Source organism: Anopheles aquasalis, chromosome 2, assembly GCF_943734665.1.
Source record: "Anopheles aquasalis chromosome 2, idAnoAquaMG_Q_19, whole genome shotgun sequence".
Lineage (NCBI taxonomy): Eukaryota > Metazoa > Arthropoda > Insecta > Diptera > Culicidae > Anopheles > Anopheles aquasalis.
In genome coordinates, this window is record NC_064877.1 from 48,772,501 (window position 1) to 48,785,000 (window position 12,500).

At 46.0% G+C, this 12,500-nt stretch overlaps 4 protein-coding genes across 5 annotated transcripts; 2 read left to right on the top strand and 2 right to left on the bottom strand.

Moving 5' to 3' along the window:
• The first annotated feature begins 337 nt into the window (after positions 1–337).
• LOC126572387 (alpha-mannosidase 2) lies at positions 338–5,064 on the top strand. Its single transcript, XM_050231640.1, has 5 exons — positions 338–718; positions 793–961; positions 1,057–3,125; positions 3,197–4,304; positions 4,380–5,064. The coding sequence occupies exons 2-5, from the start codon at positions 854–856 to the stop codon at positions 4,524–4,526; spliced, it is 3,432 nt and encodes a 1,143-aa protein (XP_050087597.1). The 5' UTR covers positions 338–718; positions 793–853; the 3' UTR covers positions 4,527–5,064.
• A 949-nt stretch (positions 5,065–6,013) lies between these two features.
• Positions 6,014–8,261, top strand: LOC126581742 (ionotropic receptor 40a). Its single transcript, XM_050245609.1, has 7 exons — positions 6,014–6,334; positions 6,391–6,436; positions 6,530–7,002; positions 7,081–7,138; positions 7,208–7,703; positions 7,760–8,016; positions 8,087–8,261. The coding sequence occupies exons 1-7, from the start codon at positions 6,014–6,016 to the stop codon at positions 8,179–8,181; spliced, it is 1,746 nt and encodes a 581-aa protein (XP_050101566.1). The 3' UTR covers positions 8,182–8,261.
• A 53-nt stretch (positions 8,262–8,314) lies between these two features.
• LOC126581205 (uncharacterized) lies at positions 8,315–9,317 on the bottom strand. 2 transcript variants are annotated; one of them, XM_050244705.1, is made up of 2 exons: positions 9,133–9,317; positions 8,315–9,046 (listed from the first exon to the last, which is right to left on the bottom strand). In XM_050244705.1, the coding sequence occupies exon 2, from the start codon at positions 9,014–9,016 to the stop codon at positions 8,315–8,317; it is 702 nt and encodes a 233-aa protein (XP_050100662.1). In that variant the 5' UTR covers positions 9,017–9,046; positions 9,133–9,317. The 2 variants fall into 2 exon arrangements, with proteins under 2 accessions (XP_050100662.1, XP_050100663.1); XM_050244706.1 differs by lacking the exon at positions 9,133–9,317 and adding an exon at positions 9,077–9,113 and having other exon boundaries at positions 8,315–9,001.
• A 546-nt stretch (positions 9,318–9,863) lies between these two features.
• On the bottom strand, positions 9,864–11,175 carry LOC126581204 (HSPB1-associated protein 1 homolog). The gene is made up of 3 exons (XM_050244704.1): positions 10,483–11,175; positions 10,304–10,414; positions 9,864–10,247 (listed from the first exon to the last, which is right to left on the bottom strand). The coding sequence occupies exons 1-3, from the start codon at positions 11,173–11,175 to the stop codon at positions 9,876–9,878; spliced, it is 1,176 nt and encodes a 391-aa protein (XP_050100661.1). The 3' UTR covers positions 9,864–9,875.
• Positions 11,176–12,500: the final 1,325 nt, after the last annotated feature.

Sequence of the window (12,500 nt, forward strand, 5' to 3'; positions counted from 1 at the left end):
GCATCGACTGGACCGCAAGCTTTCGAGCGATTCCAAGTCGGGCCAGTCTCGAGAGAGCGTGTATTTACAACGAGTGTAGTCTTACGATACCTTCCTGAAAACATCACGATCCACTACCAATCGATAGTAAATCTATTTATTTCATTCACAACAGGCCAGTTTCTGCGAGGATCTTCCACAATTTTTCAATTTCCAGCCAAACTATGGCCCATAAACGTGAGCGGCAAACTGTCAGGCGAAAAAACCGAGCGAATTGAAGTTGCGAAAAAAAATTGGAACAAAAAAGCTCCCCCCGTGTGAACAGCTGCGTGCACCTACGAGCGATTCAATCCGACGCAGCCCCATCGCGTACCGAACGCCGTTGCGCCGAACGGGTCTTTAGAAAACAAAATAGGCTGTAAAAAGTGTTTGTATCATCAAAACTAGAAATTGAGTAGAGTGATTGAGAAAATACCTTATCAGTGGTCCGGTGACAAGTGAAATATCAAACCAACTAAAAGTGTGTGGACGATTTGCAGTGGATTTTCGTCTGGAAGGGGCGCAGACGACGAAGGGGGGCATGATTACGGCTGCGATTTGCCGTTCTTCTTGGTGTAAACAGTTGTTCCTTGCCCAACTGTGGAAACAATAGAGTTGTAATCAACCGATTGGTCGCCAGCAGCAGTGTATAATTATATACTACGGTTTCTTTTTGTCTACGTGTTCTTCATGTACAAGTGTAAGCAGTGTGTAGATAACAACCCGCACCCAAAACTCACTTGTTTCCTTCCCACTTTCCGGTTGCTAACACAGAAGCGCCGTGCTAGCAGAAGCCGCCCCGCGTAGCCTGCAGTGAAGGACCCGGCATAGCAGAATGGTTCGTATACGGAGAAAATTCGCCTTCATCTTGTCCGGTGGCAGTATCCTCTTGTTTCTGATACTCTACGTAGTGCTAAATTATTCCGTCCCCGAACGTAAGGCGGTAAGTGCAAAGCCAGTCAGCCAGAAGTGGTGATGATGTGGTTTTTGCGGATGGTAGTGTGATAATCATCTTTGGTACATACGCTTATCTTGCAGGACCCAGATCTGTCGTATTTGGAAAATAAGATTAAGCAGCTAGAAAGCGGACTAAGCAAACATCGCCAAGAGTTTGGTAACATACGAAAAGAGATTGATACCATTCGTGGGGCGGTAGACGCTGGCGATGAGGCGTACGCCGATGGCAAGGTGGGCTCTATGCTGGGCGACGGTGAGATGATAAAGGAGTCGGTCATCAATGCGAACGGCGGCGGCACAGGGACGTGTGCGTTGCGGGCGGATGTGGTTCCGCAGCCCGACATTCAGATGTTGAATCTGTATGAGCAGGTTTCGTTCGAAAACGTAGACGGCGGTGCGTGGAAGCAAGGTTGGGACATCAAGTACAATCCGAATGATTGGAATGCTCACAACAAGCTGCATGTCTTCGTCGTTCCGCACAGTCACAATGATCCGGGCTGGATACAGACGTTCGATGAATACTACGAGCGGTCGACTAAAGCGATCTTTACGAACATGCTGCGCCACTTGGACGAGAACCCGGGAATGCGATTCATCTGGGCCGAGATCAGCTACTTTGCACACTGGTACGATCGGTTGGCGGCTGAGCAGAAGGACATTGTGAAGCGTTTGGTGAAGAAGGGTCAGCTGGAGTTCGTCACCGGTGGCTGGGTAATGGCCGACGAAGCCAACTCGCACTGGTACTCGGTCCTGTTGCAGCTGACCGAAGGTCAAACGTGGTTGAATACGCGGCTCAACGTGACACCCATATCGAGCTGGTCGATCGATCCATTCGGTCAGTCGGCTACTGTGCCGTACCTACTGAAGCAATCAGGATTCGAGAATTTGCTGATCCAGCGGACACACTACATCGTGAAGAAAAATTTGGCGTTGAAAAAGCATCTCGAGTTCCGTTGGCGCCAACTGTGGGACACACGAGGTGATACCGATCTCTTTACGCACATGATGCCATTCTACTCGTACGATGTGCCGCATACCTGCGGACCTGACCCCAAAGTGTGCTGCCAGTTTGATTTCAAACGTCTGCCGAATACGGGCGTCACCTGTCCGTGGCATATTCCGCCACGTCCGATCAACGACCAAAACGTGGCCGAACGAGCCAACGCCATTGTCGATCAGTGGCGCAAAAAGTCACGTCTCTACCGCACGCGCAACGTACTTATTCCACTCGGTGACGATTTCCGTTATACGACAAGCAGCGAATGGGAGGCACAGCGCGTCAACTACGAACGGCTCTTCGAGTACATCAACAACGAACCATCGCTAAACGTCGAAGCACGCTTCGCCACGCTACAGGATTACTTTGATGCGGTCCGTGGCTCGGCGAAAGATGTACAACAGTTCCCGTCGTTAACAGGCGATTTCTTCACCTACTGTGACGTGAACCAAGATTACTGGAGCGGATACTATACCTCGCGACCCTTCCATAAGCGGCAGGATCGCATCCTGATGCACTACGTTCGATCGGCCGAAATGTTGCACGCATGGAGCAATTGGGACTCGTCGGCTACTGCTGAATGGGCAGCACTGGCGAAGCGCTTGGAGTACGCCCGTCAACAGTTGTCGCTCTTTCAGCACCACGACGGCATCACCGGAACGGCCAAGGATCACGTCGTCGAGGACTATGCCCAGCGAATGGCACGAGCAATTGAAGAGTGCAAATTCGTGATGCAACAAGCCACGTACCGTCTGCTTACCAAAGCGTCCGTGTACGAGGCGGACCCGGCGTTCCACTACCTCTCGATCGATGATTCTCGCCCGGTTAGCGGTTCAGATAGCTCGCGGCCCACGATCATTGTTGGTGACGAGTTACCAACGAAGCAGGTCGTGCTGCACAACTCACTACCTCAGGTACGATCGGAAATAGTGGAGTTCTACGTGGCCACACCTTTTCTGACTGTACGCGATGCCAACGGGGGAACCGTACCTTGTCAAATCGCTCCGGTCTGGTCATGGCATACGCGTCCCGATGGAGTTAGCCAACCGCAGCCATCCAACACCAAGTTCCGGTTGCTGTTCCGTGCTACGGCACCACCACTGGGCATTAGCGTGTACACCATCAATTCGCGAAGCAGTGCCAGCGAGTCTACGTGAGTCTTTTTTTTTTTAGCTACCAGAGTCCTGGAGCACTGTGGAAACTTGTTTACTTTCTTCTTTTTAGTGGTGTCACCTACTCGAAAGTTAGCATTCTGTCGAAGGCTCCCTTCACCGCGAATCTAGCTGCGTCCTATCCGGAAGAAATTGAATTCGCAGTCCCTCGAGAGGTTTCTATTCGAGCTGGCGAGGAAAGCTCACCGGGGGCGGCATTCAATGCAAAGGGCCTCCTCAAGTCAATTACGATTGATCAGGCGACCACCGTACCGGTACATCTGGAGTTCTATCAGTATGGCATGCAGTTGAGCTCGGGAAAGAGTGGTGCCTATCTGTTCCACCCTGCTGGCAACGCGACTCCAATGGCGTACGATCATCCGATCGTGTTGGTCATTCGAGGTCCGCTCGAGGCTAGTATCACTGCCGGGCTTCCGTTTGCCACTCATCAGACCATCTTACGGGACGAGGTGCTTGAAATACGGAACTTGGTCGATATCGGTAGACGCGAAAACACAGAGATCGTCATGCGTCTACAGACACCGATCGCCAGCGGTGACACGTTCTACACTGATCTGAACGCAATGCAGCTCATCAAGCGCAAGCGCTTCCAGAAGCTCCCACTGCAGGCAAACTATTATCCTGTGCCCGCGACGATGATCATCGAGGATGAAAGCTACCGTTTGACACTGTTGACTGGTCAACCACTCGGCGGTTCTTCGTTGAGCCCGGGTGAAATGGAGATCATGCAAGATCGCCAGCTTACGCGAGATGATGATCGTGGTCTGGGGCAAGGCGTTCAGGACAACTTACCTGTGCTCCATCTGTTCCGGCTGGTACTAGAGCCACGCGAATCCTGCACTAAACCCGATCCGGAGTACGCTGCCGGCTTTTTGACGCCTGCGGCGTATAGCCAGCTGCAGAGCTTGTTACATCCAATGGATAAGCTTATTTTTAACGAGAACGAATGGACCGGCGTGTTGAATGAAGGTTTCGGAGCCCGGCATGAACCACTGGAGCGAGGGATGGAGGTGGTTGCGATTCGCAGCCTGCCACATGTCCGTTTTGGACGCGCCGAGCATCCGCGAGCTCCACCAGCTTCATCGACAGCACCGATAGGGTTGGTTGTTCATCGGACAAACTTTGACGATTGCGGTTCCGAGGCGAACGCAGAAGGTTTGGTAGGTATTAGCAAAAGCGAATAAAATAAGGCACCCGTAGGGCATTGATCATTACACTACACTATTCTATTTTAGCTCAACATCAAGAAGCTTTTGAACTTGGACGAAGGAAGCGAAATTTTCAATGCACAATTGACGATGCTGAAACCCCAGGAAGCGATCCAATCGGAGGAAGTTAGTTTCTGCCCCATGGACGCCAAAGCATTCATTGTTAAGCGATAAGCTAATTTGGCGGGGTGCCGTTCGTGTGAGAAAAGAAAAGTTATCATTGTGAACTCGACTGCAGGCAATGCAAGGCAAGCTTTTTCCTTGAATGTTAAAAAAAAAACAATTCAGAGGGCTCACGCAAACCACGATGTACAATCGCATTTTCTTTGCAAAAGAAAACTAAACCAAACTTTTCTTATTTATTTAAGTCGTACCTAGCTGTTCGAGGGCTGTTTTAGAGTGTTTTAATTTAACAAAATGGGACTCTCGTGGCACATAAGTTGCCACCAAGCTACACGATATCTTGGTTTGAAGTGTGCGTTATAGATGTGTGATAATTAAAAGCGCGACAAAACGAACATTCGAACATAGCTAGCAGAGCTACGGCCGTGTTAAACATCGCTCGTCATTGAAACTGATCTTGGGGATTGTGTAATGCATAATGCGAAAGGCAACTTGTCGCAACAAACTTAAAAATGAGTTTAAAGTGTAAGCTAAAACCATGGGAGCACTAGTAGATAAAACAATAAAAGTACAGCATTGAACTGATTGATCTGTAGACTTAGCAGTTGTTATCGCATCAATGATTTACACCATTTTACTTTTCTTTGGCAGAATAATCGGCCGGCGATGGTAACGTGCCATGCCACTACGACATGTAATTCGTTTTACGAAGTATCCTTCGTTGTTCCTATGTTTCCTTGTTGTGCTAAAGTATCTAACCTATACGACACCGTGAATCACTCACTTCAAATAACAAACAACGATCTTATGAGGAATAAATTGCGTTGGAGTACATATTTCTTCCAAATAGACCCAGACTACAAATTTAGCACAGAAATGAGAATGAACAGAATTTCATTCCTGTTCGCTACTTTCCTTTTATAATTGCACTCGTCATGCGAGATTGATTGATGGACAGACTAGGTATGCTCAGCTGATTTCTTTGATATGTTTGCGATACATATTTTATGTCTTCAGATTGCGTCTAAGTCATTGCCCCGCACAAAAATGAGTATATAAAGAACACGTTTACATTACTTGGCGCAGTACCAGCAAAGTGGTTGTGAGCGGATGATAATGGGGATTCGGATCTTTTCTTGGTTCATTCTGCTATGTGCTGCAATGGAATTCGGTGGTATTTGTTATAAAATAACCGGGAAATTAAAACGCACATTTGAGTTTACTAAAAATGTAAAAAAAAAATGGTTCCAATTCCAGTTTGCGAGAGACGAAACCTGATGGTATCGGAACGATCCAATCAGTCCGGTATGATACGCGGTATCTCTGAGATGATTAATCTGTTGGCACCAAAAGCGTTAGTCATCTTGGTACGCAATGGGACCAAAATCGATCGGCTCGACAAACTGACTGTGATGATCCATCGGCATCACATAGCAACCTGCGTTTATTACGATCTGGAGCAGTATTTCAGATTCATTGAGGATAACTTGAAGAAATCGCTAGAAATCACATCGCTGCTGTTTTGCCATCCGGAGGAGATGATACAAGAGATCCTCGACCGTCGGCTGGCACATCGATTAAGCCTGTTCATCTTCTATTGGGGAGCGACACAGCTGACGAAACGGTTAGATAGCGCCTTGTTGAAGGAACCTTTCCGCGTGGCAGTCATAACCAATCCGCGACGGAACGTCTTTCTCATCTACTACAACCAAGCGAAACCGAATAATCGTGGCGAGATGCTAAGCACAAATTTGTTCGATGCGAATGATATGACCTTTAAGCGGATACCTTTGCTACCGACACCGACGGAAGTGTACAAGAATTTCGAAGGACGCATTTTTAATATTCCCGTGATACACGTAAGTGGTAATCATATCCTGCCATTGCGAGCCATAAACCTTTCCTTTCAATCCAGAAACCACCGTGGCATTTCGTTGTCTATGGCAATGGTAGCACCAGTGGTCCGGGAAGCATCAGAAACGGTTCCATGGACGTAGGCTACGAGATGGATCTGGAAAGTAATGTTACAATTGAAAGTGAGGACGCTTACATAGAAGTCAAAGGAGGCCGGGATCACAACCTGATGCAACTGATAGCCAAACGGATGAACTTCAGTTTCCAGTACGTGGAGCCACCGGAGAAAATCCAGGGTATCGCGCTCGGTACGGGAGCGAACGCTAGTTTTTCTGGCGCCCTTGGTATGCTGGAGCGTCGTGAGGTGGAGCTGTTTCTAGGCGATGTGGCGGTTACCTGGGAACGGATGAGAGCGGTTGAGTTTTCATTCTTCACGTTGGCCGATTCGGCAGCTTTTGTGACGCACGCACCGCGCAAACTGAACGAAGCGTTGGCCCTGGTGCGCCCATTTCAAGTGTCCGTGTGGCCACCCCTACTCATCACGGTTCTCCTTTCGGGACCCGTACTGTACCTCATCATCTCGACACCCCATCGATGGAAACATTGGGCACCCCAGCAACAGCACCGGAGCAACTACTTCGAACGACGGCGACAGCTACAGAAACGCAAACCTGTCTACTATAATCTTCGCTATCTGCAGGAAATGGGTGGCGTAAGGCTGGGTCGATCGCGGATAATCGGTGAAGCACAGGAATATCCGAGTTTGGATCGTTGCATTTGGTACACGATCAACGTTTATTTAAGGCAATGTGAGTAGCCGTCGCTGTACTGCTTATCTTTCGATTCGATTAGTAAAGCATCATACTTATCGTCAACAGCGGCCAACATACCGTATGATGGACATCTGGCACGGTTCTTTTCGATCCTGCTTTGGCTCTGTGCTACTTATGTACTGGGGGATGTGTACTCCGCGCAACTCACCTCTCAACTTGCTCGACCAGCACGCGAAAGTCCCATCAACACGCTGGGTCGGCTAGAGCAACGCATGAGCCACGATGGCTACCAGCTGCTGGTAGAGCGCCAAAGTGCATTCCATGCTGCACTCGTAAACTCGTCGGGAATTTTACAACGATTATACCGGCTCACGCAAGAACGCTCTGGGAACGATTCTTTTCTGATTCGGTCGGTCGAAGAAGGCATACGCACTTTGCAGTACGATCCGAAGCTGGCCGTTTTCGGGGGCCGGGAAACGCTGTACTTCAACACCAAACGTTATGGCGCCAATCGTTTTCAGTTGAGCGAGAAGCTCTACACACGCTATTCGGCCGTTGCCGTGCAGATTGGCTGCCCATTTCTCGATAGCCTGAACGAAGTGTAAGTAGAAACAAAGTAAGTAAGCTAGCACGCTATATACTTACTACTACTTTCAGAATCATGCGACTTTTTGAGGCTGGTATTATAGAGAAAATAACAATTGCCGAGTACGAGCGAATGTTTGGCCGACAGAATGGGGCGGTTTCACACTCAGAAGAAACCGTTCGTTCAACCAAATCCACCAACTCCGAATGCGAGATCGATGGTAGCGGCAACAAAAGAAAGTCCGACTCGAACGAGAAGCTACAGCCAATGAACTTACGCATGCTGCAAGGAGCCTTCCTAGTTTTGGCATGTGGACACTCACTAGGAGGTAAGGTGGGGCCACCCCGTAGCTTTCAGGGGCCCGTTGTAATGTTCAACGATGTTTCTGTACCTTTCAGGAATTTGCCTCTTTTTAGAAAGACACAAAAGGATAATGGATTGCTGCATTAATCGAGTTTGGAATGTGTGTACCCGTATTAAAGAATTCTTTTAGTAGCTTTCAGATCCTTTTAAGAGAAATTAATTGTCGTTCTTGATGATAGTTTATCCAATCGTTTATTAAATGAGCCAATGACACGGTAATAAAGGTCTTTGTTCTTCAATTACCAGCATTCCCTGTCCCTGATTTAGGATTGAAAACCTTTCTTACCGATTTCATTCCACTCCTTTAAAAATTGCTCATTCATTTGAGTAAACTCTTCCAACACACTTTCCATGCTAATGGTTTTCAATAAGTGCTCATCCATTTTCTGTCGTTCAGCTTTCGCTTTTTCTAAATCGATACGGTTTTGTCCCTGCTCCGCCTGCTCCGCAATGGATGCGATCTTTGACCGCAAAGTTTCAATCTGATGATCCACCTCTGTATGGAACGACTGTCTTGCAGCAAGGGTATCTCCGCGAACATGGCCCAAACTATCGTTGAGTGATGGTAACAAAGGTGTAACGGCCATCATGTCACTGTTGTTCTTCAATTGTTCCTTCTCTTGCGCATTGGTCTGTTGCTGCGGATCCTGTCGTTGCTGTGGTTGCTCTAGTGGCTTCGATGTCGAATCTGGTGTTGGTTGCTGTGAGTGGTATTTGGCACCAAGTTTCAGTTCAACCCGACCTTTCGTTATTTGCGGAACAGACGCGGCGTTTATCCCTCTTTTAGGCTCTAAAGGAACAGTTTCGATTTTCCTTACTCGTGGTGCCTTGATCCCGTTATCTGGTTCTACACGTTCAGCTTGGTTTTTCATTATTCGTGATACTGGCTTTCTTGGGAACGTTGCCATGCCGGAGTATTTTGATATTCTTTCAGCCGCACCAAACTGTCCCTGCGAAGTATTCATTGCAGTTTCACGTTCACCGACTGATTGTGCCTATTTCGATTAAGAAAAATGTAAAAATACCCAGAGTAAACCGCTGCTGTCGGGTTGAAGGAAGAACTTATACTGGATCCACCTACCTGATAGTAATTGGTTTTTACTACGCCTGAGATTGATTTGCAAAAACAGGTTCGATATCCTTTGCTTTTGCACGCCGAATCAGAAATGGAACTAAGCAGAATAGCCCGCTACGTACGTTACTAGATTTGGCTTCAAATAGAAGCGGCCGTTGCCCTGGTTACTTCGGTGCTAAGGTAAAATGAAAGTGTGCGACACTAGCACACTTTAGCGCTCTTTTGAGGCCAGGTTTTTATTCGGAAAGTGAAATTAAACAAAGTTACGCTTTGAAAGTGTTTAGAACTAGGAATCAATCGTTTTTGAAACGAATATGCAAAATATCATATTAAATTATTTAAATCAACAAATCCGATTTACAGTAGAAAGAGTGTAGAGTATCATTTGCATAATATTAATAAATGTCCATTAAATATTAAAAAATAATATTTGTGAAAAATTATAATATTGAAAAGATTCTAGAATCTGTTTACCTATGTACAACATAGCTGGCATGAGAAGGGATGTATAATTTTAACAGAAATTCAACTTACTGCGTAAAATAACTACCTCATTTCGTTCGATTTGAAAACTAATCGATCAGCAAGAATCTGAATTAAAAGAAAGAAAGCAGAAATCTGGAAGATCTATTTGCCGCGTGAGAGTTGGAGGAAACGTGCCGAAACGTGTCATTCTCGTGAAATACGTGAAAAGATAATAGAGTTGTATCACGATAATTCTTCAATGCAATTGGTTCTTTATCATTTTATTACATGGCATCCTTCACAAGTTGCACTATCGATGGACTACAACAGCAGTTTATTTGTCTTCGTACATCTTCCAGCTGCTCAATCTGGCACTTTTGGAGCACAGCGTCCGCGATCCGGTCATTTGCTTCGTTATTAAAGCGCAAACTGTTTTGCTTCATTAATTTGAAGAAATCGTAACATTCCAGTTTAGCCACCGGATTAACGAATTCGCCACACTCTTCGAGAAGTGCGTTCAGCGCATCGCTAGTTAAATAACCGGAGTTATACCTTGTAATATCCGATACCTGCCGTTTTTTATTCTGTTTCTTATTCTGCAGGTACTCCAAAATATGGTAGGTCTGTTCGAGAGCATCGTCTGTGATAACAGGATCCTGCAACAGATTTTTGTTTTAATACCAATTCACGTGGTTTTCAGTATTTTCACTACCTCATTCGGGTTAAGAACATGTGCTCGGATCTCTGCTGGAAGGTCCTTGCATGTTTCAAGAATCATTATCTTCGTTATACACTCCGAGATCAGGGTTTCCAAATCGTTTGACTGAAAGGACAATAACAGTGAGATTTACGCTGGGCAGTAATCGCAGAAGAGCCAAGGCCTTAACTTACCAGCGGCAGCCAGGTATTAAAGTTAAGGGATGGTTCCAAACATTCCACAAAGTGCCACCATCTCGGTGGAACAATTAAAGTCATTCCGGGCTCTAGGATCACATGATATACCTCGTTTTCCACTCCCACGAAATCACGATAAGACGGCGGGCTATAGAAGTTTTGTGCACAGTAAACACTCGACTCCTCAAAAGGCACACGTACAGGCGTTAGCTTTGCCTCCGGTGGTAAAAGTATCCACGATTTTCTACCGTAAACTTGCACCACAATGTTGCACCCGTAGGTGTCGTAATGGCAAGGAGTGTGTGCAAATGCTGATCCGATCCAGAATGTGATGTCTTCGTCAACCTCCGGAAAGCCGCACCAAGCAAAACGGATATCCTTACGACACTCGGCCGGCAGTTCGCTGATGTTGCGATAGCTGAACGAATTCCATCGTCCTTCATGATTAGGTTTGAGAATGTCTTTCATCCGCATCCTCGTTTGCGTTCTTCGACGCTCCCATTGCGGATTGATGCCATTTTTCGTCGAACACCCTTCGAACGGTATTAACTTTGTCCGGGAACTATCGAAGGCTGCACACCACTCGGAAAAACTTTGTTGCAAACATGGCCAGGGAAGGAGGGTTCCACTTTTCACAACGCACGGGTGTTTCACGTTCAGAATTATATCTTTTAGTTTGTTCGGCTCCATTTCGTCCGTTTTCGTGGTTTTTGTTTTGCTCGTTTTATTCTAAACAAACACAGCTTCCAAGACTGATTCTACACCCCGACCAACAAAACGTCCTTAATAAGGCCGTTTTTGTCGTGTGAAAGAGGGAGATAGAACGATCAGGACGATCGAGTGTTTTGGAGTGACGTCTCCCCTGTGTACGAGGGAGAAAGAACGACTTTTTCTTTTATTTAAATTATTAATATTGAGCCATAAAGTAATAACAAGTTGATTTAGTAAGTAGTAAACGATTCTTGGCCTGTCGCTCGCTAAGAGATTCATGCTATTTCGAGCCCCTTCGAGTGAAAAGATAATTATCCCACTTTCTCCCTGAAGAGGGAGATGGCTATCTAGTGATTACAAAAACTTTTGAACTAACCAATTCTTCGATTGTTTCTTTAATTAAATTCGTCATACTTCACTTCAGATGAATATTCTCTTTGAGCTGGTGACAACTTCTGTATGCAGCCTTCATCTTTCTTAAATGCACTATTTTGTAAAATATACGCTGCTTCTAATTAATCATCTTCATCAGACTCTGTAAACGACATTGAGTCCGAATCTCTTTCGTAAAACTCTTTCCAACTGTGACAGTTAAGAAAACTAAGCTTCTTTAAGTTGGGAAACTTTTCCTGGAGCCCAAGAAAGCGTTTGGAGCTAACGTTGGATTCCTCGAAATGCAGCTGGTGCAGAGCATCCAAGGGAGCGTCCATGCAGAGGAAACTTGACTTCCTAAAACGCCCACGATAAAACTTCAGCACTTGGAGATGTTTTAGCTGTGGTAGGCCTTTCAGTATAACAACCGGGGCATCATATTTTAACCATTTATCCTCCTCTTCAATCTTCACTACTAGTTCCGTCAATTGAGTACTACAGCTTAGAATTGCATGACTCATGTCTAGTTCGTTCTCAGTCCAGACATGCACCTGAAGCCTTCTGATCGAGGTAGGAAGTTTTACAACTTTCGCTACATTAAAAAGTTGTAGTTCCTCTAGCTGATTTAGTTTCGATGAGTCAAAGTCTATCGGACCATATTTGATTCCAAGTGTATGAAGATTCGTGAGATTTGAGAGACTGTTCAAATTCATTTCATATTCATTTTCATATTCATGTTGTAAATGCAATTCTCTAAGTGTAGTGCATGTTTCACCAATTAACGAAAAAATCTCATTCTCTAGTGTACAACTCCACCTGATTGTTTCTAGACGAGTCTGACGAAAGAGGGATCGTAAGATCGATATGCGCTGTTGACTTATATACCTGAAATTCCGATAGACGGTTAAATCCTTCAGGCTAGAAAGTGCAAC